Source organism: Macaca fascicularis, chromosome 17 (genome assembly GCF_037993035.2).
Source record: "Macaca fascicularis isolate 582-1 chromosome 17, T2T-MFA8v1.1".
Lineage (NCBI taxonomy): Eukaryota > Metazoa > Chordata > Mammalia > Primates > Cercopithecidae > Macaca > Macaca fascicularis.
Window position 1 is genome coordinate 12,007,491 of NC_088391.1, and position 20,106 is coordinate 12,027,596.

The 20,106-nt window shown below is 43.8% G+C and overlaps 2 protein-coding genes across 8 annotated transcripts in view; one reads left to right on the top strand and one right to left on the bottom strand.

The window, feature by feature from the left end:
* Positions 1–7,151: 7,151 nt before the first annotated feature.
* On the bottom strand, positions 7,152–15,439 carry ZAR1L (zygote arrest 1 like). Its single transcript, XM_005585601.5, has 4 exons — positions 14,677–15,439; positions 14,045–14,137; positions 12,217–12,291; positions 7,152–7,470 (listed from the first exon to the last, which is right to left on the bottom strand). The coding sequence occupies exons 1-4, from the start codon at positions 15,328–15,330 to the stop codon at positions 7,327–7,329; spliced, it is 966 nt and encodes a 321-aa protein (XP_005585658.2). The 5' UTR covers positions 15,331–15,439; the 3' UTR covers positions 7,152–7,326.
* Positions 15,440–18,887: 3,448 nt separating this feature from the next.
* BRCA2 (BRCA2 DNA repair associated) overlaps positions 18,888–20,106 on the top strand; it is a 92,896-nt gene continuing 91,677 nt past the window's right edge. For all 7 annotated transcript variants that reach the window (XR_012426807.1, XM_005585600.5, XM_074021823.1 and 4 more), the window contains exons 1-2: positions 18,888–19,070; positions 19,824–19,929. Coding sequence is in view for 6 of the 7 variants with exons in the window: in XM_005585600.5 (XP_005585657.3) it covers positions 19,863–19,929 (67 nt within the window). In the remaining variant the exon portion in view is untranslated. The remainder of the gene's footprint in view (positions 19,071–19,823; positions 19,930–20,106) is intronic.

Here is a 20,106-nt window from a genome sequence, read left to right on the forward strand (position 1 = left end):
TACATGTTGACCATGGACTTTATTTCTGGTTAATGAAAATGTTTGTCCTGGGCACACATGAAGTTCTGCATGTGGGTTGCCAAAGTAATAACCCCAAGGGGCACCCCTCACGTGTATGCTCTGAATGGCACCCATGGGGGTCATGCCATGCATGGCCCTGTGAAGCTGGAGGTAAGTATAATCTCTTTGGAAGTTGGCGTCAAAACTGTGAGCTTCAACCAATTCTGTGTAATCAACCAAAGAGAAAAATCAGAAAAAAGTGAGAGCTCTAATTCTCTGTAACCTATAATTAGATTGTCATCCTTCAAATTTGGAAATTGATTCTATAGTGAGCTGGAGAAAGTAGTAGAGTTTTAATTCTGTTACCAACACCTATCCGCTACCTACCCCACTAAGAAAACAGGAACACAGGGAGAAATATGTAACAATCTCAATTTTGCTGTCTTCCTACTCATATTTCACATGGACCAACAAATATAACTTGCTTTACTAGCATATGGCTACTGAATCATTGGCAGTAATATTCTAGGAGTATCCTGCAGAAGAGAGCCTAACCTAGGATTTTTTTAATGTTACCACAGATACAACTACTAGATTTTAATAATGTTCTGGACTGCTGACAACATATTTTTCTGATGATTTATTTTTTCAACTTGCCTGAAAGATGATTTGCTATGATTTGTAGAAAACAACTGAATCACGATCTCTCTGAAAAATACCTCATAAAATAAAGGTTTCTGTGGGTAACCACAGTACACAACTTTCAGAGAGTTTTGTTGGGAGCCACAGTAGAAAGAACAGATTCATCGTGAATTGAATTTTCTACCATGCCTTCTTACCCAGCAGAGAACCACTACAATGTTTTACTCTTAAGAAAGAAAGAAAAAAAAGATTTCAACAGTTCATTGCAATCTAAGATATTAACATAGGAAGCAGTGGTTTGTGTTTTTCTCAATTTTATTTTTAAAAGGAGATGTATTAATGTGAAAGATTTCTTCTACTTTTCCTCTATCTCTTCACCTCCTCTACTTTAAGTGGAGATGGGAAAAATTGTGTAGGATGCAGCCCCACTCCAGCAGAGCCCAGCAATAACTTAAGATCTACCAGTCAAATCTTGTTGGCTGTTGCTCTGTGCCTGTTACTGAAGCATTAATGTTAATTGCCTTCCCCAGGGATACAAAGAAGTAGAGGTACCAAAGGAAAGGGTAGATATTTAACAGATGCCTCAGTGGTAAGAAAGATGCCTCCTTGTGTCTCACTGTTTTCTAGCACTGAAACATGATACACTTTGTATCCACCTGCAGAATAAAGCAATCTAGACAGGTGCTCTGTAACTTAGACATCACTTGATTAAAATTATAGTCTCCAAATATAGTGTTTTAGAAAAGGCACTGCACATTTTTAGAGGCACGTGAATGTCATTCCCACCTCTAACCCATCTAACATTGGTGAGATGTTAAGAAAATGTGCTGGCGTTGCTGTGAAATCAAGATGCCTGTAATTGTAGGCATCACACACATGCATGAACATCCACAGGGAGGTCTCAAGGCTCTTCTGGTTCCAAGTCCTAAGAAACAATGATCTTTTCAGTGAGCTGTAGAATTCTGGAAAGAATAAGGGTGCCTCCGGGCTGCTTACATCAATAACTTACACGTGCTTCCCGATGCCTGCCTTAACAACAAGAAAATTAGTGTCCACGGGTGAGTATTAGGGTGTGTTCATTGTATCTCAATGAAACTAGTTTTTAAAGTTTTCAGTACATTTGTTTTAGATCAATTAATATTTGAATACCTATCATGACCCCGGATATTTCTTTGTTCAGTAGATATTTGTTGCGTACCCACTCTGGGCTAGGCACTGTTTTAGAGGATACCGCAGCTATCAAAACAGATGTGGTCCGTGTTCCCATGAGGCTCCTACATTTGAGTGGAGGAAGATGTGCTTGTCTATGTTGGGTAATGATTAGTGCCATGAACAAAACAGGGATACAGTGAGTAATGCGGACGGGGCTATCTTAGCTATCACTCTAATAGGGTGATGTCTGAGGAGAGATCTGAATGAAGTGGGGGATACAATGGATATCCAGGGAAAAGAGCATTCCAGCAAAGGGAAAAACACACGCAGAGACCCTGAAGGAGGAGCAGGATCACTTTGTCGAAGGGACAGCAAGGAAGCCAATGACCGGGTGAAATGAGTGAAGAGGGCGTTCAGAGAGGACAGCCAAAAGCTCTGTGGGCCACAGCAGGACTTTGTCCCTTGCTGAGCAAGATGGGAAGCCAGTGAATGTTTGTGGGCAGGGTAGTGACATGCTGTGACTTATGTTTAAAAGGATTACTCCATTTGGGATGATGAAGAAAAGCTCTATAGCAAAAGTTCTGTTGTGGTGGTTATACAGCATTGTGAGTGTACTTAATGCCAATGAATTGTGTACTTTAAAATGGCAAATGTTTTGTTATATATGTTTTGCCACGATAAAAATAATTTTTTAAAGGATCACGGTGGCTGCTATGTGCAGAATAGACTGCAGACGGGCAGAGGTAGAAGCAGGAAGATTAGAGAGACGGCTGTGGCAATAGTGTAGTCACCAGGCGATGCTGGCTTGGGCTAGGGTACTAGCAACGGAAGTGATTAGTTGTGGGCATGTTTTGGAAATAGTTCAGAGCTAAAGCTGACAGGGCTTACCAATGACACATGGAATGGGAGAGAGTTTGGCCCAAACCACTGGAGGAATGGAGTTGCCACTAACTGAGATGAGGGAATGCATGTTTGGGAGGTAGAAATCAAGATTATTCTTCAGACATGTTAACTTTGAGATGTCTGATATCCAAGACAAGATGGTGAGTAAACAGGTGGATTTGTGAGTCTGTTGTTGAGGAGCAAAGTCTGGGCTAAAGACATACATATGGCCGGGACTGGGATTGCTCATAAAAATTAGAGTGCAGGTAATGGGCTCAAAATCTCAGATGCACATTAAATCATGTCGAGGACTTAAAACCCCAACACCCAGACTTCCTCTTCATTGATTTAATTGGTCTGAAGCTGTGCTCAAACTCCAGCGCTGTTTAAGATTCCCCAGATGATTCTAATCCACTGCCAAGATTGCAACATTGCTTTCTCCGTCTCAGACCTAAGAATCACCCCAGGGTATTTGTCAAAAATGCAGAATCCCTCAGGTTGACCCCTCTAGAGACCAATTTGGTAAATCCAGCGCAGGATCCCTCAAATCAGCATTGCAACAGCCACACTCCACTCTGAAAGACACTGAACTGGGAAAAACTTCCTACATAGCAAAGTGCTCTTTCTTCTAAAGCATACCCCCAATTGATTTTCCACGTAGGCTGCTGGTGTAGTGATTCTACCCAAATCTGCCATCGATCTTTTTGTAACTTTGCTTCCTACTCGAGGTCACAGTGAGTTAGTGGCTAGAATTTACTGCATCCACTTACAGATCAGTTTCCTGGCAGATGCCTGCTTGTCTGTCACCATCTTCTGTAATCCAGATCCCTCTTTTAACAGCAAACTTGCATGAATATTGTATTCGAATTTCAGATTCCAAGAACTTGGGCCACCTGGTGCGAACTTCCAGGCGCTCCTTGGCCAGGAGAATGAAGAGATTCCTCCTGGTCCCCTTTACTATGTCCAACCCTTCTCTCCTCATCTCTATTTCAAAAAGCCCAGAGGCTTCGAAATTCTTGCCATCTGGCTGTACTAGCCACCTCCTTCCCCAACCCCATCACTGTCATCCACAGCAGTGGCTGTGACTCTCAGCTGCATTAGTAGCACTGGGGAACCTTTTTTAAAATCCTGAGGCTTAGGCCTCCCTGCGGATCCCTTAAATCCTTTGTAATGCTCCTCTGATGATTTTGAATTGCAGCCGGGCTTGGGAACTGCTGACCTAAAGCCCTCCTGCTTCCTGCCCCTTATTCATTGGAGAGACTACAGCTTCTTGCTCACCCCAGCTTCCGATGTCATTTCCAGGACTTCAGGAGTCTTGTGTATAACCTGTACGAAATCTTTTTTCTCTCATCCTGTTAACATTCTTACCTCCAGGCATTTTCACTCTGTTCTACCCAGTGATATCTGAGGAGAGATCTGAATGAAGTGGGGGATACAATGGATATCCAGGGAGAAGAGCATTCCAGCAAAGGGAAAAACACACGCAGAGACCCTGAAGGAGGAGCAGGTTCACTTTGTCGAAGGGACAGCAAGGAAGCCAATGACCAGGTGAAATGCCATCCAATTTCCTGGCTATATCAAAACCTGATCCACAGCAGTAAGTGAACCAGGTCCAGATCCCACCTTCAGGCCCCCTACTCAGGAATTTTCCCAGGTCCCCTTTACTCCAGCCCCCACCCCTCTAACAATTCTCCTGTCATGAATATCAGTCTGTGGCCCTCACATGTCTTTACTCCCTTTTGGGGCATGTTTAAATTCCATGGGTCATTATAATCCCTCCCTTGCTGACATTCACAAGGGATGCCCTACCCCTGTCTTACTCAGCTGGTTCAACCCCAAGTCTGGTTGAACCTAAAACTGACTCTTCCCACAGCTGCACCAGAAGTGTGACATTACGAAGATGAAGATATTACTAGAATGCAAGTCACACATGTAGTGTCACACAAACAATGACACTGGTAATGTTACATTTCTAGTAATATCTTCACTACTAGAAGTGTCCTCATTACTAGAAGTGTGACACTAGTATGCGACTGCAACCAGGAAAGTCTCAAATCTCAACGCTATCGGACAATCTTGTAATACACTTATGCCCTTCCTGATCATTTCAATTTCCTAATGCCTGAGACAGTTATTTCTCGTATTTTCCTCTCTCCTCAGCATCCTGTCTCAGCTGATGGCTTTGCTTCATAATTCATTGAGTAAACAAATGAGTCTCACCTTCCCCACCAAAAATATACTTATCTTTAGCCCTATATTCTAGGTGCTTCATCCTTTTCTAATCAAAGGAATATCACTGCTCCCCTCAAGGGCCAATTGCTCCACTGGCGTTCTGGACCCCATCTCTGCTGCCTGTTCAAGGGCTTTGCTCCTGCAGGCATTCCCCTCTCTGCTCTGCCATCAGCTTCTCTAAATGATTCCCTTTAATACGCCAACATACTCAGTGCCTCCCCTTTCCCCAAATGCCGTTCTACCTATCACCAGTTTCTCTGCTTTCTTACAGCAAAACATCTAGGAAGTACTACTTCTCTTCACTATTTGGACTTAACACTGCTTCCATCCACACCATTCCATGGAAACTTCTCTCTTCAACCTCACCCGTCACCTCCATGCTGCCAAATCCAATGGACCTGTCGTCACCTTTCTCGACCTCCCAGCAGGATTTGACTCAGTTGACTTTCCTTCCTTCTGGAAATACTGTTTCTTCTTCATTTTCATCTCCTCATCCTCTTCCTATCCCTCTTGAGCCCACCTTTCATCTAACCTCTAAGTTCCTGCTACTCCAAGTATAGTCTGGGGCACCAGCAGCATTGATGGCATCTGGGAGCTTCCTAGATTTGCAGTCTCAGACCCCAGACCTACTGAATCAGAATCTTCATTTAACAAGCTCACCCAGTGACTCCTGGGATGTTAAGGTTTTAGAATCATTGCTCTAAGTGTTGGTATGCCCCCAGAGCCCTGTGTTGTACTCCCTTCTTTCCCGCTTCTGTGAAACTGTATTTTTAAATTTTTTTATTTCCATAGGTTGTTGGGGAACAGGTGGTGTTTGGTTACATTAGTCAGTTAATTAGTGGTGATTTGTGAGATTTTGGTGCAGGTGATTCCATCCAGGCCCATGGTTTTAAAAACTATTTATCTCCAAATCTATCCCTAACTCTGACTTACCTCCTAAATTCCAGATACATATACCCAGTAGGCTACATGACATCTCCATTTGGATGTCTCCAGCACTTCAGACTTATGTTGAAAACAGAAGCCCTTCCCCACATTACTAAATAGATCCACTAAAATAAGAGGTAAATGTATCGAGCCCTCAAAGTGACAGGCACTAATTATTCTAAGTGATGAACATGCCTCAACTCCTTTAGTTCCTATCTCTTGGTGGTGTGAGGACTATCATCATCTCCATTTTACAGATAGGTAAACTGAGGGGTAGAGAGTGACTTGCCCAAAATTATCTCTTAAGTACGGCAACCAGGATTTGCAGGTAGGTAACCTGACCCCAGAACATGCCTCCTACCTGGCATAGCTCTCAATTCCATTCACCCTACAGCTCAAAGCACAATATTAAGAGTCATTGTTTATTTCCTCCATCTTCCACTGCCAGCCCTGCACATTTTCAAACATGACCTTAAACCCATGGATTTCTCTTCCTCTCCCTGGCCACCACCCTTGTCCAAGCCATCAGTTTGCTCATGTGTTCATTAACCTCCCAACCGGTCTCCCTCTAAAGTGAGCTTTTTGAACTGAGAATGTGTCTGCACTGTTGAAAGCCCCTCATGGGCTGTCATTTGCTTAAACATGGCCTTGAGAACCCTTTGTGATCAGAGCCCCGTCTTCTGCAGCCTCATCCCCCACGTCAGCCCCAGGGGGATCCTATTCCTCAGCCCCTCAAGGCCTTTGCTCCTGCTGTTCCCTTAGATCAAAACCATCTTCTCCCAGCTCCCTTCATCCTGCAGGTCTCAATCTCATGTCACCTCTTCCCAGCCACCTTGTCTAAAAGATTACTCTCATAGCCCCCTGTTTCCTTCATGGCATTTATCACATTCTGAACTTGAGAAGTACAAATGTAATTGTGAAAGCATGAAGCAAGTCCTACTCTACCTGGTTTAAATCCTGGCACTCTGCTCTGGCCTCTGTGTGCCTCCATCTCCTCAGCTATGAAAAGCTACAATAGCTCCTGCTTCATATGGCTGCTGTGGGGAGTTACAGCAATGCACGGCACATGCTAAAGGCTCTTCAGCATTTGCTATAGTTGTGCAGACTTGAAGGAAGGACCTTGCCCCTTCATCATCTCTATATATAACACTTAGAACCAGTGCTTAGAACATCTGACTTACACAAATTTGTCAAAAGAATGGCTATTTTTCTTCACTAGTTCCCCTTCATATAAGTGACAGTATCTACCATTTCCCAATGCCATATATTGATGTTTTCACACTAGGATCACCAATTAATGTGGCTTCATGGTCTAGTGCACATGCATTTATTTTATTCTATTCACATTGTACAATTGTTACACAACCTACAAAAAGTACAAAAGCCTAGCCGTTTTCCAATGCCAGGTCAGAGCCAAGTTGCAAAAAAGGAATACAGCACAGTCAGTTACAAGAAGAGCTCAGAGGTCCTGTACAAGTCACACTGTACAAGTTACATCACATGTTTAAAGCTGTAAATATTGCCACAGGAGAATCTCTTGTCTTTGCAGCGACCACACAGTTCTTGTCGATGAGGCCTCCTTAGATCTATGTGTCTTTTCTTTTGAGGACAGGAACAATGAGACTTTGAGCAGGTCTTTAGGAAACAAGGAAGAGTTTGGACACTAAATGATCAGTTTAGTGTTTCAAATGTAATCCTCAGATCACAGTACTGCTCCCTATTACCCTGTCCCTGAAATCTTCATCCTCTGAGTCCTACACGAAGGCCAAGACCAAGTTGTACAAAATTACTTGTATCATATTAAATGTCAAATATATTTTCAAGATGATCACAGAAGATATTCAAGAGAATACTGTGGAGCCAATCAAGACAACATAATGTAAAAGAAGAATTTAAGAGTTTTGTAGAATTTCTTCACTCTGTAGATTTTTATATTTGTAGCTGAACCAGTCAAGGCAACATAGTGTAAGAGAAAAAAATTAATCAAGAGTTTTATAGAGTTTCTTCACTAAGCAGATTTTTAGATTTGTAGGCAGGTCAGGGTGAGTGGCAGTGGGTAGGAATTAAGTGAACATTTAAAAAAGACTAGAGCGGATGTTCTCAACCAGGGGTGATTTTACTCCATCTCCAACCCCAGTGGATATTTGGCAATGTCTGAATATATTTTGGGTTGTTAAAACTGGGAGAGAGGGGTGTTCTGGAGGAAACTAATGTTTATTTCCAGTCGTGCCTAATCTTTACTAGGATATAAAACAGTGCCTTTCGACCATTATCTCATTTCTGTCTTCCAATAATTAAAACTAATATCCTATGGAAACTGGTACATTACCCTGGTTCCATCCCCCCAACCCTGCCAATCTTTGACATTGATAATCACTGTTCTATTTTCTACATGTCCCATAGCCACACGGAATAAATCAAGATGTACTTTTTTTTTTTGGAGACGGAGTCTCACTCTGTCTCCCAGTCTGGATGGAGTGCAGTGGTGAGATCTTGGCTCACTGCAACCTCCATCTCCTGGGTTCAAGCAATTGTCCCTGCCTCAGCTTCGTGAGTAGCTGGAATTACAGGCACTCACCACTAGGCCCAGCTAATTTTTGTATTTTTTAGTAGAGATGGGGTTTCACCATGTTGGCCACGCTGGTCTTGAATGCCTGACCTGAGGTGATCTGTCCGCCTTGGCCTCCCAAAGTGCTGGGAATACAGGCGTGAGCCACCACGCCTGGCCAAGATGTACCTTTTTGTATTGTGAAAATAGACATTTTTATTATTCTAATTGCAGTCTTAAACATGATTTAATCAAACTGTTCTGTTGAAGAATATGCCTCCTTATAAGAAAATTCTAACAAGTAAAACTCACATGGTGTTTACTATGTGCCTAGCACTCTCTTAAGCACTTTATATATATGAATTCATTTAATTCTCACAACATCCTTACAAAGAAAGGCTCAATAAAATAAGGATTTACCCTAAAGGTAGATTTCTGCTTCTGGAAATGGTGGATTAGGTAATTCTAACTAAGTCTCCTGGATGACTACAAAAGCTGAGCTAAAAATAACTATTTGGATCACTGAGAAATTATCAGAGCATTAGAGATGAAAACTCAGAAATAGGCGAGTGCTTGATATCTGGGACTGTTTACTCTCACTATAGATTTTTCACATGTAATAGCTAGCACTCAATCAACAATAACTAGGTACTGTATATGAGGAGACAGAACAACATACTTGAAAGCCAAGAGGACAGCAATAGACTCACAGGGTATTGAGTTAATAGAGTTCTCTGACACAGATTTTAAAATCACTAAGTGCTAATATGTTCAAGGAAATAAAACTAATATTTCCAGCAGAAAAATTGAAGTTTTCTTCTAAAGAAATAAAAATTCTGGAACAGAAAAATACAACACATAAAATCAATAGTTCAATGGATGTTTTAATCACAGATTAAAAAGAGCTGCGATGAGAAATGGAAGATGGTTTAGTAGATAATATTCAGCCTAAAGCAAGAAGAGCTAAAAGCATAGAAAATATAGATAAGCACATAAGAGACAGAAAGAAATATGGTGCAAAGGTCTAGTATGAGTAATTGGAAGAAAGAAGGAATAGGAGCAGAAGTAACATTTGAAAAGATAACAGTTGATAATTTCTCAAAAGGACTTAAAATCTTTAAGCTGCAGTTTCAAGAAACACTGTGAAACTCAAGCAGGACAATTACAAAGAGACTACAACTAGGCATATCATTGTAAAACTGCTGAAAAACCAAGGCAAAGACAAGTAAGCAAATTTAAGAAGGGGAAAGAGAAGAGAAGATTACTTCAAAAGAGATGCAGTAAGAGCTACGTTGTTTCATAGAAACAATGAAATTCAGATCCTTAAAGGGCAGAAAGAACTATTTCCAACCTAGAAATTCTATGCGCAGTGAAAATATCTCTTAAAAAGGTATCCAAGGCTGGGCATGATGGTTCATGCTTATAATCCCAGTACTTTGGGAGGCCGAGGCAGGTGGATAACCTGAGGTCAGGAGTTCGAGACAAGCCTGGCCAACACGGAGAAACCCCGTCTATACTAAAAATACAAAAATTAGCCGGGCGTGGGGCATGCGCCTGTAGTCCCAGCTACTGGGAAGGCTGAGGCAGGAGAATCACTTGAACTCAGGAGGCAGAGGTTGCAGTGAGCCGAGATCATGCCACTGTGAGACGAGATCATGCCACTCCAGAGGTTGCAGTGAGCTGAGATCATGCCACTCCAGCCTGGGTGATGGAGCAAGACTCTATCTCAAAAAAAAAAAAAAAATATATATATATATATATATATATATATATATATATATATCCGGACAAAATAGAATTTGTCACCTCCAGACCAATACTATGGAAAACATTAAATTTCAAGTCAAAGGAAAGTGGCCCTAGAAACAAGAAGATACAAAGAATAACAGAAATAATGTGTAGCTAAAACTAAATGAATACTGAGTATACACAACAATCTTATAAAATTTTAAATATAAGTAAAATAAGTATACAATAATAGCATATAAGTTAGGATGTAGTTAGAGTGTTCTGGAGTCATTGCATTGTCTGTGAAAGGCAAGATTAGGCCAAGCGCAGTGGCTCACGCCTGTAATCCCAACACTTTGGGAGGCGGAGGCGCGTGGATCATGAGGTCAGGAGTTTGAGACCAGCCTGGCCAACATAGTGAAACCCTGTCTCTACTAAAAATACAAAAATTAGCCAGGCGTGGTGGTGGTGGGCGCCTATAGTCCCAGCTACTTGGGAGGCTGAGGGAGGAGAATCACTTGAACCCGGGAGGCGGAGCTTGTAGTGAACCAAGATTGCACCTGCACCACTGCACTCCAGCCTGGGCGACACAGCAAGGCTGTCTCAAAAAAAAAAAAAAAAAAAAAGCAAGATTAACAATTTAGACTTTGACAAGTCAGACAGTCATGTTTTTTCTATGGTAACCATCAAAAGGACATTAAAAAATGATAGAAAGGAAAATGAAATATTAAAAAAATTCAAGTGAACACAAGAGAAAAGAAAAAGGGGTGGAGTAAAAAGAAAATACATTTAAACCCAGTTTAATAAGTAGTTATATCGAATATCAGACTGAGAATGTCAGACTAGAAAATCAGAGGATGAATCACTTATAAGCTAGTTTTCAAAATATCATATATTTTATTTATATATTTATTTATTTTTGAGATGGAGTCTTGCTCCGTCACCCAGGCTGGAGTGTAGTGGCACCATCTCAGCTCACTGCAACCTCCACCTCCCATGTTCAAGCAATTTTTCTGCCTCAGCTTCCTGAGTAGCTGGGACTACAGGTGCCCGCCACCACGCCCAGCTAATTTTTGTATTTTTAGTAGAGATGGGGTTTCACCATATTGGCCAGGCTGTTCTCAAACTCCTGACCTCATGATCCGCCCACCTCGGCCTCCCAAAGTGCTGGGATTACAGGCATGAGCCACCACGCCCGGCCCATTTATTTCTACTAATTATAGAAAAAGAAGAAATATTGTTAACTAAGGACTTAGATTTAAAAACATATTGATTACAAAAAGCAAGTTAAGGGCCGGGCGCGGTGGCTCAAGCCTGTAATCCCAGCACTTTGGGAGGCCGAGACGGGCGGATCACGAGGTCAGGAGTTCGAGACCATCCTGGCTAACACGGTGAAACCCCGTCTCTACTAAAAAATACAAAAAACTAGCCGGGCGAGGTGGCGGGCGCCTGTAGTCCCGGCTACTCGGGAGGCTGAGGCAGGAGAATGGCGTAAAAACCCGGGAGGCAGAGCTTGCAGTGAGCTGAGATCCGGCCACTGCACTCCAGCCTGGGCGACACAGCGAGACTCCGTCTCAAAAAAAAAAAAAAAAAAAGCAAGTTAAGGATCTCACCCAATTCTGTGAATTTCTAAACATTGGAGACACCATAGAATCCAGTCAGAGCTCTGATACTATCCATCTAAACTTGGGAAAGTTATTTTTGAACTTAGCGTTCAGATCTATAAAATGGAAATAACATCTCCCACAAAGATTAGATGACAGGAGGTAATGCATGTAAAGCACTATCTCAAAATGTGGCATGTAGTAAACAATTAATAGCAGTTACCTTTTACATTACTACATTCTAACTATGCCGAGGGTGTCAGAGGACAAACACACACACACCCCATAAGGCAACTTGAAATAGTGAATCTTCCCCTCTTTCCCTTCCAAAAAGATGCAAACTAGAATTTATGCTTCCATTTTTCTAAAATATAACATTTCAAACATACAGAACACTCCTATACCAATATCCAGCTATATCAAATCCTAACATTTTGTCACAGAGGCTTCATTTTAGGAATGAAACATTATAGATACAATGGAAGTGTTTCATATGCTCACCTGACATTGGATTGCTTCTACTCGATAAGGGTTAAAACTCTTTTGGCATTTACAACAGAGTTGTTTGAAATAAACCTAAAGAGAAATATGTTTTTTTCAAAATGCAAGCTTTTATACATACCCACACCCTGCAGAGGCTCCCAGTTCTTAATTTCAGTAATCCATTCCCTTGCCTTGTATCTTGCTTTTACCAACCTCTACCCTTGAGGTTTCAAGGTATACTAGTTCTTACTAATCACTTTTTCTTTGAATCTAATTTTCCTTACCCGTAAAATTGGAATAATAACCTCCGCCTCCTGGGTTCAAGCGATTCTCCTGCCTCACCCTCCCGAGTAGCTGGGATTACAGGTGCCCGCCACCACACCTGGCTAATTTATTGTCTTTTTAGTAGAGACTGGGTTTTGCCATGTTGGCCAAGCTGGTCTCGAACTCCTGACCTTAAATGATCCACCCGCTTCGGCCTCCCAAAGTGCTGGAATTACAAGCCTGAGCCACTGCACCCAGCTGGAATACCATTATTAATACTTACTTTTTCCATAGTTCTGAAAACTCCCCAATAATGTACACCAAGTACGACAGTAGATAATGGGAAGTGGCCGTCATACTTTTTGTCCTTGTCTTTTAGCTCTTACATGTTTCATTTTTCAGTATTTCCCGGCTTAAACTTTAAATTACTTGTGGTTACCTATCAATACCACCTGCTTTCAAGGTTTTGTGCAATTTCCTGTGCACATTTTCCCCCTGCCTTGCTTGGTGAACTCTTCCTCCTATTTATTCTGTAAAATCCTGCTTGGACATCAAGCTGTCTTCCCTGAGACAGGGCTAATCCCCTCCTTCCTGTGCTATCTCTGTACTGCTTCCATATGAAGGATGCTACTGCACGTATTGCCTAATTACATTTTGTTTCCATCACTCCTATCAAAATAAATTCCTTGAGAACGAGTTCTATGTTTTGTTCTTTGTATCCTAGTGCCTTGGAATGTTTGAATTAAACTCGTTTTTCTTCTGGCAAGAGAAGGAAGTAAATTCAACTTCAACTTTAAAAATCTATTCCCTCTCTAGGTCTCTAGTAAATAGCTCGTGTGAGAAGTCAGGTTTTCATCCGGAACTCAATGCCTCTTTGCCCTCTCTCTCCACAGTCCTTTGGCCAGTAAGGCAATTTCTAAACAGGCGATAGCACAGGGCGTTCGCACTCAAATGCAATAACATCGGGCCATGTAGACTGTTGCAAAACGAGGTGCACAGGGCGAGGAAAAGAAGAGGAAGCCTCAGGGGCAGCCTGCTGTTCTCAGTCTCAAACAAGGGTCTCTAATGACCAGAGCCTACGGGATTCATGAAGATAAAGAAATGCAGAATTTAATGTGAAGTCTTTTCCAATCCTAATATGTTGGCAATTAAATTAGGAAGGGGGCAAAGGAAACCCTAGGCGTAGCCTAAGTCTCTTACAGGCAAATCTTTCCAGTAAGTTTTTTCACTTATTGCTCCACCTTGTGGACAAACAGTGGAAATGTCCTAGGGCTAAGGCCCAGACCTATTCCAAGCACACCAACTAAAAAACGGTTACAAAAACTTCCAGTGTACACAAGGACAAAAGCTCATCTAAGTAACCTGACATTTTGTCAACTATAACGCCAGAGTATGGTTCGGAAACTCAGATCCGATTCAGTTCCATTCGTTCACTGAGCACTTCCGGTACACTTGGCACTGGTGATGCCACCAAGATCAAGACAAGACTGTGACAGTCATGCTCCCTCAGGAATCACATTCTTCCTCGCTTAACGTCTGTGCCCACCCCATCCTCCTCTCACCTCCTACTCATTTTACTTACCTTGTTCGTTCCGGAAATGCACCACACGTAAGCACTCTCCCACCTGGTCTTACAATCTTTACAGTGAAAATAGCCATATTTGGGTTCCAAAAACTGAAAAGAAAGAAGAAAAGTACTTTACCGTCATGCAAGGGGAAAAAAGCCAGATCCTTCTTTATGACTTTGTATAAGGAAAAAAAAATGACTTCTTTAACCTCACTTGTATCTATTCTCAAGACTACTGCATTAATTCAGTTTCTCATCTCTCATAAAGATTACTCTGGGATTCTTTTTGCTGCCGTCTTTGGTACTTTTCCAATCCATTTTCCACAATGCTACCGGCACAATCTTCCCAAAACGAAAGTCTGATTTCATATATCACAGACTCGAAGCCCTTCTTCGTCTCCAAACCCCCCAGTAGCAGTAGTTGCCAGACTGTTGGTTTTCACAGGCTTAGTTGGGTTGGCACCTATTTTACCCAAAACTTACCAAACATACAGGCCACGTGAAATGCATATTTTCAGAGCTCCCTCTCCTTCACCAAGTACGTGGAAGAACAGAGAGAAGATTTTGCTCTTATTGCCCCCATAGATGGAAAAGGAGGGAGAGGATGGGGCAGGTCGAGGACTAAGAAGAGGGAACAGAGGATCCACCTGGAAGTTGGGCCTCCGGAGAGGCTCCGTGGCGGCGTCTCCCGGCACCTGCTTGCTCTTCGTTTCCTGAGGGCACAGGGCGTCTTTCTCCCCCGATTCCTCCGGCTGCCCAGGTTTCTCCGGCCTGTCAGCTTCTGACCTCGGTGGTGATGGCTGCGGCTGGCTGGCCTCCTCAGGGCCTGGGAGCGCCTTGCTCTCCGCGTGGTCCCCATCTCTCCGCAGGCGGATCAAGCTCCTGCGGCCGGTGCCGGGCGAAGTGACCCCGCAAGCTGGCAGGGCCTCCCGGGGGTCTCTGCCGTCCCAGGGGGAGCAGCTGCTGAGGGTGCGAGGCCCCAGCGAGCACTGCACAGCCTTGTCCACCCGCGGGCTCACCTGCACGCCCACCTCCTTGGTGTTGGGCTTGCACAGCCGCGGGCTCAGGCTGGGGTTCATCTGGGAGAGGATGGCCTTAAGCTGCGCCCTCTTGTAAGGGTCCATGCAGTAGTCAGGGGCGTTCGCGGGCACCAGCAGCCCTGGCCTGGCCAGAAAAGTGGGGGGACCCATATTTTGCCTCCAGTCGGGCTGTTTGTGCCCTGAGAGTCCAGGCTGGCCCAAAGGCACTGTGTTTCCATAACCCTGGTACAAGCCATAGGGAACACGGACAAAGCGCTCCATCCGCTCAGCAGGTGCTAAGGCGCAGCCTAATATCCTAGCCAGTTTGTTTGTGTCCTTATTTTGCCTTCCTCCTTCATCCGCCCCTTCTTTCTCCTGATCAGGTTCGTTCAGATTCATTCCTGGCTTTTCCATTTATTTCAGATTCTAATGGGAGCTGCCGCCTATTACCCTGATTGAGGGAGAGACGCTCTATCTACAGATGTCTAATTGCCACCTGATTCCTACCTAATTGCTTTTCCCTACCTCTTCAATTCACTGCTCAGGGAATCTTTTTTTCAAAGCTGTTTTTCATTTCCAGCTTATTCACACATTTGCTTTAATTAATGATTAATTCATATATTCCTGTAGTGACCATTCTAAAGATCCTTTGTAAGGTAATGTGGTAATGTCAGGTAATATTTTAAGGTACAGCCATTATGGACAACAGTATGAGGTTCCTTTAAAAAAGTAAATAGAAGTACCAGATAATCCAGCAATCCCACCACTGGGTATTTACCCAAAGGAAATGAAATCAATACCCTGAAGAGAGATCTTCACTTCCTTGTTCGTTGTAGCATTACGCACATTAGCCACGTTATGGAAACAACCTAAGTGTCTGTTAACAGATGAATGGATAGAGAAATTGTGGCACGTATTTATACAATGGAATATTATTCAGCCTTAAAACAGGAGATCCTGGCTGGGCGCAGTGGCTCTCACCTGTAATCCCAGCAGCTTAGGAGGCCAAGGCAGGTGGATTCACCCGAGGTCAGGAGTTCGAGACTAACCTGGCCAACATGGTGAAACCCTGCCTCTAATAAAAATACAAAACTCAGCCGGGTGTGGTGGCATGCTCCTGTAAGCCCAGCTACTCGGGAGGTTGAGGCTGGAGAATTGCCTGAACCCGGTAGGCGAAGGTTGCAGTGAGCTGAGATCACGCCACTGCACTCCAGTCTGGGCAACAGAGAGAGCAAGACTCCATCTCAAAAAACAAACAAACAAACAAACAAAAACAGGAGATCCTGCCATTTGCAACAACATGGGTAAAACTGGGGGACATTATGCTAAGTGAAATAAGCCAGATAGAAAACTACTGCATAAACTCACTGATATGTGGAATCTGAAAAAGTCAAATACATAGAAGCAGAAAGTAGAAGGGTGGTTACCAGGGACAGGAAGTTGGGAGGGATGGAGAGAGACTGATCAGAGCCTAAAATGTTACAGTTAGGTAGAATGAACGAGTCTAGAGATCTAATTTACAGCATAATGACTATGGTACTGTATTTTATACTGGAAATTTTCAAAGAGAGATTTCAGGTCCTCTCACCGCACACAAAAGAAAGGTAATTATGTGAAGAGATGGATATGTTAATTGCTTGACTGTAGTAATCATCTCACTATGAACATATATCAAAATATGTCATGCACATTAAATATATACAACTTTTAGGAAATAATGGTTTTTGGGGTTGTTGTTTGTTTGCTTGTTTGAAATGGAGTCTCCTCGCTCTGTCTCCCAGGCGGGAGTGCAGTGACATGATCTCGGCTCACTGCAATCTCCACCTCCTGGGTTCAAGCGATTCTCCCATCTCAGCCTCCCGAGCAGCTGGGATTACAGGCACATGCCACCACACCCAGTGAATTTTTTGTATTTTTAGTAGAGATGGGGTTTCATCATGTTGGCCAGGTTGGTCTTGAACTCCTGACCTCAGGTGATCTGTCCACCTCAGCCTCCCAAAGTGCTGTAATTACAGGCGCGAGCCACCATGCCCAGCCGGAAATAATGTTTTTAATAAAAATTAAAGCATATTGTAAATTGAATACAAATAGTACATTGAGCAGCTGCACTAGAAGATAATAAGTAAGAAAGTCTATTATGGTAGAGCTAATGAGTGGCAAGTCCCCGGTACAAAGAGAACAAGAAACATAAAGCTATAGGGGGGTGTACATAATGAGAGAAAATGTATTTCTGAGACTTGTGTGAAACGCCACGGGTTCTCACTAGCCCACTCCTAGTGAGACAACCTTCCCCCCAAAAAAGGGGACAAAGCAAATCGTTCTGATTTATAGAGTGAATAAATCACAGGTTAGTTAAGTGTATGAAGTCAAACAGACTAGAATTCAAACCTGGGCCTTACTACCAGGCACATTACTTAACTACTTGATTCAGCATCCTCATCTGACAATACTGACCGATTTATAGGATTATTGTAAGATTAAACACGGTATTGCTTGAAAACCCAAAGCAGAATGCCTAACTCATAAAATGTTCGGTAAGTGGTAGCTGTTATTAGTAAGGATCACAGACGTATTTCTTTGCGAATTAGAGCAAAAGCTTTAGAATCTATCTGCATTAGTAAGGCCTCCTGCTACAGCTAAGGATTACTGATTATCAAACTAACATGGTCCTTAAGGAACCAAGTGGAGCCCATCCTTTTTCTAATCCAAGGTTGCTTCTGTTTACTGCTCAAGCACCTTCTGGAAGAGGCAAGGCCCCCATAGGAGCAACTCTCACTTACTGAATCCATTTGAAGGCTTTGTAGGTCTTACAACAAACCCTATTCAGCCTTGTATTAGGCATGTTACAGAACCAACGAATTCAGAGATCAAGTCAGGTCTTCCAGTTCAGCCTGCGAGGAAGACAGGTGATCCGAATCCTAAGAATCCAAAAGATGGGCCGGGCGCAGTAGCTCACGCCTGTAATCCCAGCGGTTTGGGAGGCCGAGGCAGGCGGATCACCTGAGGTCGGGAGTTCGAGACCAGCCTGACCAACATGGAGAAACCCAGTCTCTACTAAAAATACAAAATTAGCCGGGCGTGGTGGCGCATGCCTGTAGTCCCAGCTGCTCGGGAGGCTGAGGCAGGAGAATCGCTTGATCCCGACAGGCGGAAGTTGCGGTGATCCGAGATCGCGCCACTGCACTCCTGCCTGGGCAGCAAGAGCGAAACTCCGTCTCAAAAAAAAAAAAAAAAAAAAAAAGAATGCAAAAGATACTACCAAGGCCTGCGGAGCGAGGTACCTAACACTTCATGAGCGAGTTAAGATGGGTTTCACAATTTTTCAAGCTTGGAAGTCTTGAACACCTGCTACCCAATAGCAGCACAGCTACAGGAACTAAAATCTGATTTCAAATAACAGCCCCGCCCACTACCACGAAGTGAAGTCATCCGCAACCACACACCGACCACTGTAAGCTTTTGTAAGACTGGCTCGCTTTAGGGAACAGGTCTTGAGAGAACATCTCTTTTAAGGTCAGAACAAAGGTCTTTCAAAGGTCCCAGGTCGTGTGCCGAAGGCGCCCACCCAAACATGACCTAGACCAAAAAGAAAGGGATGGGGGACTTGGAGTAGGCATGGGGCGGCCCCTCCAAGCAGGGTGGTCTGGGACTCTTAAGGGTCAGCGAGAAGAGAACACACACTCCAGCTCCCGCTTTGATCGGTCCGATACTGACGGCTGTGATGCCTGACAAGGAATTAACTTTCGCCACACTGAGAAACACCCGCGCGGCCCAGCCAGACCTGACTTCCGGGTGGTGCGTGTGCTGCGTGCCGCGTCACGGCGTCACGTGGCCAGCGCGGGCTTGTGGCGCGAGCTTCTGAAATCAGGCGGCAGAGGTGGAACTGCTGTGGCTCTGCTGCGCCTCGGGTCTCTTTTGCGGCGGTGGGTCGCAGCCCCGAGAAGCCTGAGCGGACAGATTTGTGACCGGCGCGGTTTTTGTCAGTCTACTCCTGACAAAAAAGAGCTGCACCTCTGGAGCGGGTTAGTGGTGGGGGAGGGGGTGGTGGAGACGGGCGCGTCTTCCTCAGTCCCAGTCCAGCGTGGTGGGGGAGCGCCTCACGCCCCGGGTCGCAGCCGCGGCCTCTTGTCCTTTTGTCTCTGCCAACCCCCACTCATGCCTGAGGGAAAGGTCCTTGTCCCGAAGGCAAGTTTTCGCCAAATTCGAGCCCCGTCCCTTCCCTGGGTCTCCGTTTCCCGCCTCCAGCCCGGCCTTTGGGCTCCGCCTTGCACTCAAAGGCTTACCTCCCTCCCAGCTGTCCCAGATATCGCCATCTGAAATTTCTTTAATTGGAAACACGATCACTTTAACGGAATATTGCTGTTTGAGGGAAGTGTTTTACAGCGGCTGGGCACCCTGCATCCGCCTTACTCAAGCCCCCGGTAGTCGCTGTATTCCGAAGACAGGCTGACGGGAATTATCAGGCGGCGTTGTTCTCTAACAGGAGCCCTCTGTCCCCACTAGCTACGCGTCACTGCTTAGCGTGATTGAAACTAAATCGTATGAAAATCCTCTTCTCTAGTCGCACTAGCCACGTTTCCAGTGCTTCATGTGGCTAGTGGCACCTGTTTGGACAGCACGACTGTAAAATGTTCCCAACCTCACAGTAAGCTGTTATCGTTCCAGGAGCTGGGACTGAATTTCAGATAAATTTTCCAGCGCTTCTGATTTTTACCTCGGTCACATATTAAGGAATGCATCCCTGTGTAAGTGCATTTTGGTCTTCTGTTTTGCAGACTTACTTACCAGGCGTTGGAGGAATATTGTAGGTAAAAATGTCTATTGGATCCAAAGAGAGGCCAACATTTTTTGAAATTTTTAAGACACGCTGCAACAAAGCAGGTATTGAAAATTTTTATATAACTTTATAAATTACGCCGAGAAATTGTTTTCTAAAAAATGCTTGCTAAAAACCCAATACGTCACAGTTTTGCTTAGAACCATAAACTGTTCCTTATGCATAAATCCAGTTAACAACATAATCATCGTTTGCAGGTCAACCAGATGATAAATATAGAG

Bases quoted from the DNA above. Each gene is read 5' to 3' on its own strand.
- ZAR1L (XM_005585601.5), bottom strand. From the start codon at position 15,330: ATGGAGCGCTTTGTCCGTGTTCCCTATGGCTTGTACCAGGGTTATGGA. The intron at 12,292-14,044 runs GTAAGTAAAATG...ATTTCTCTTTAG, and splicing joins GCATTTCCGGAACGAACAAG to GTTTATTTCAAACAACTCTG. The intron at 7,471-12,216 runs GTGAGCATATGA...TGTTTCCTAAAG, and splicing joins TAGAAGCAATCCAATGTCAG to ACCTGCTCAAAGTCTCATTG.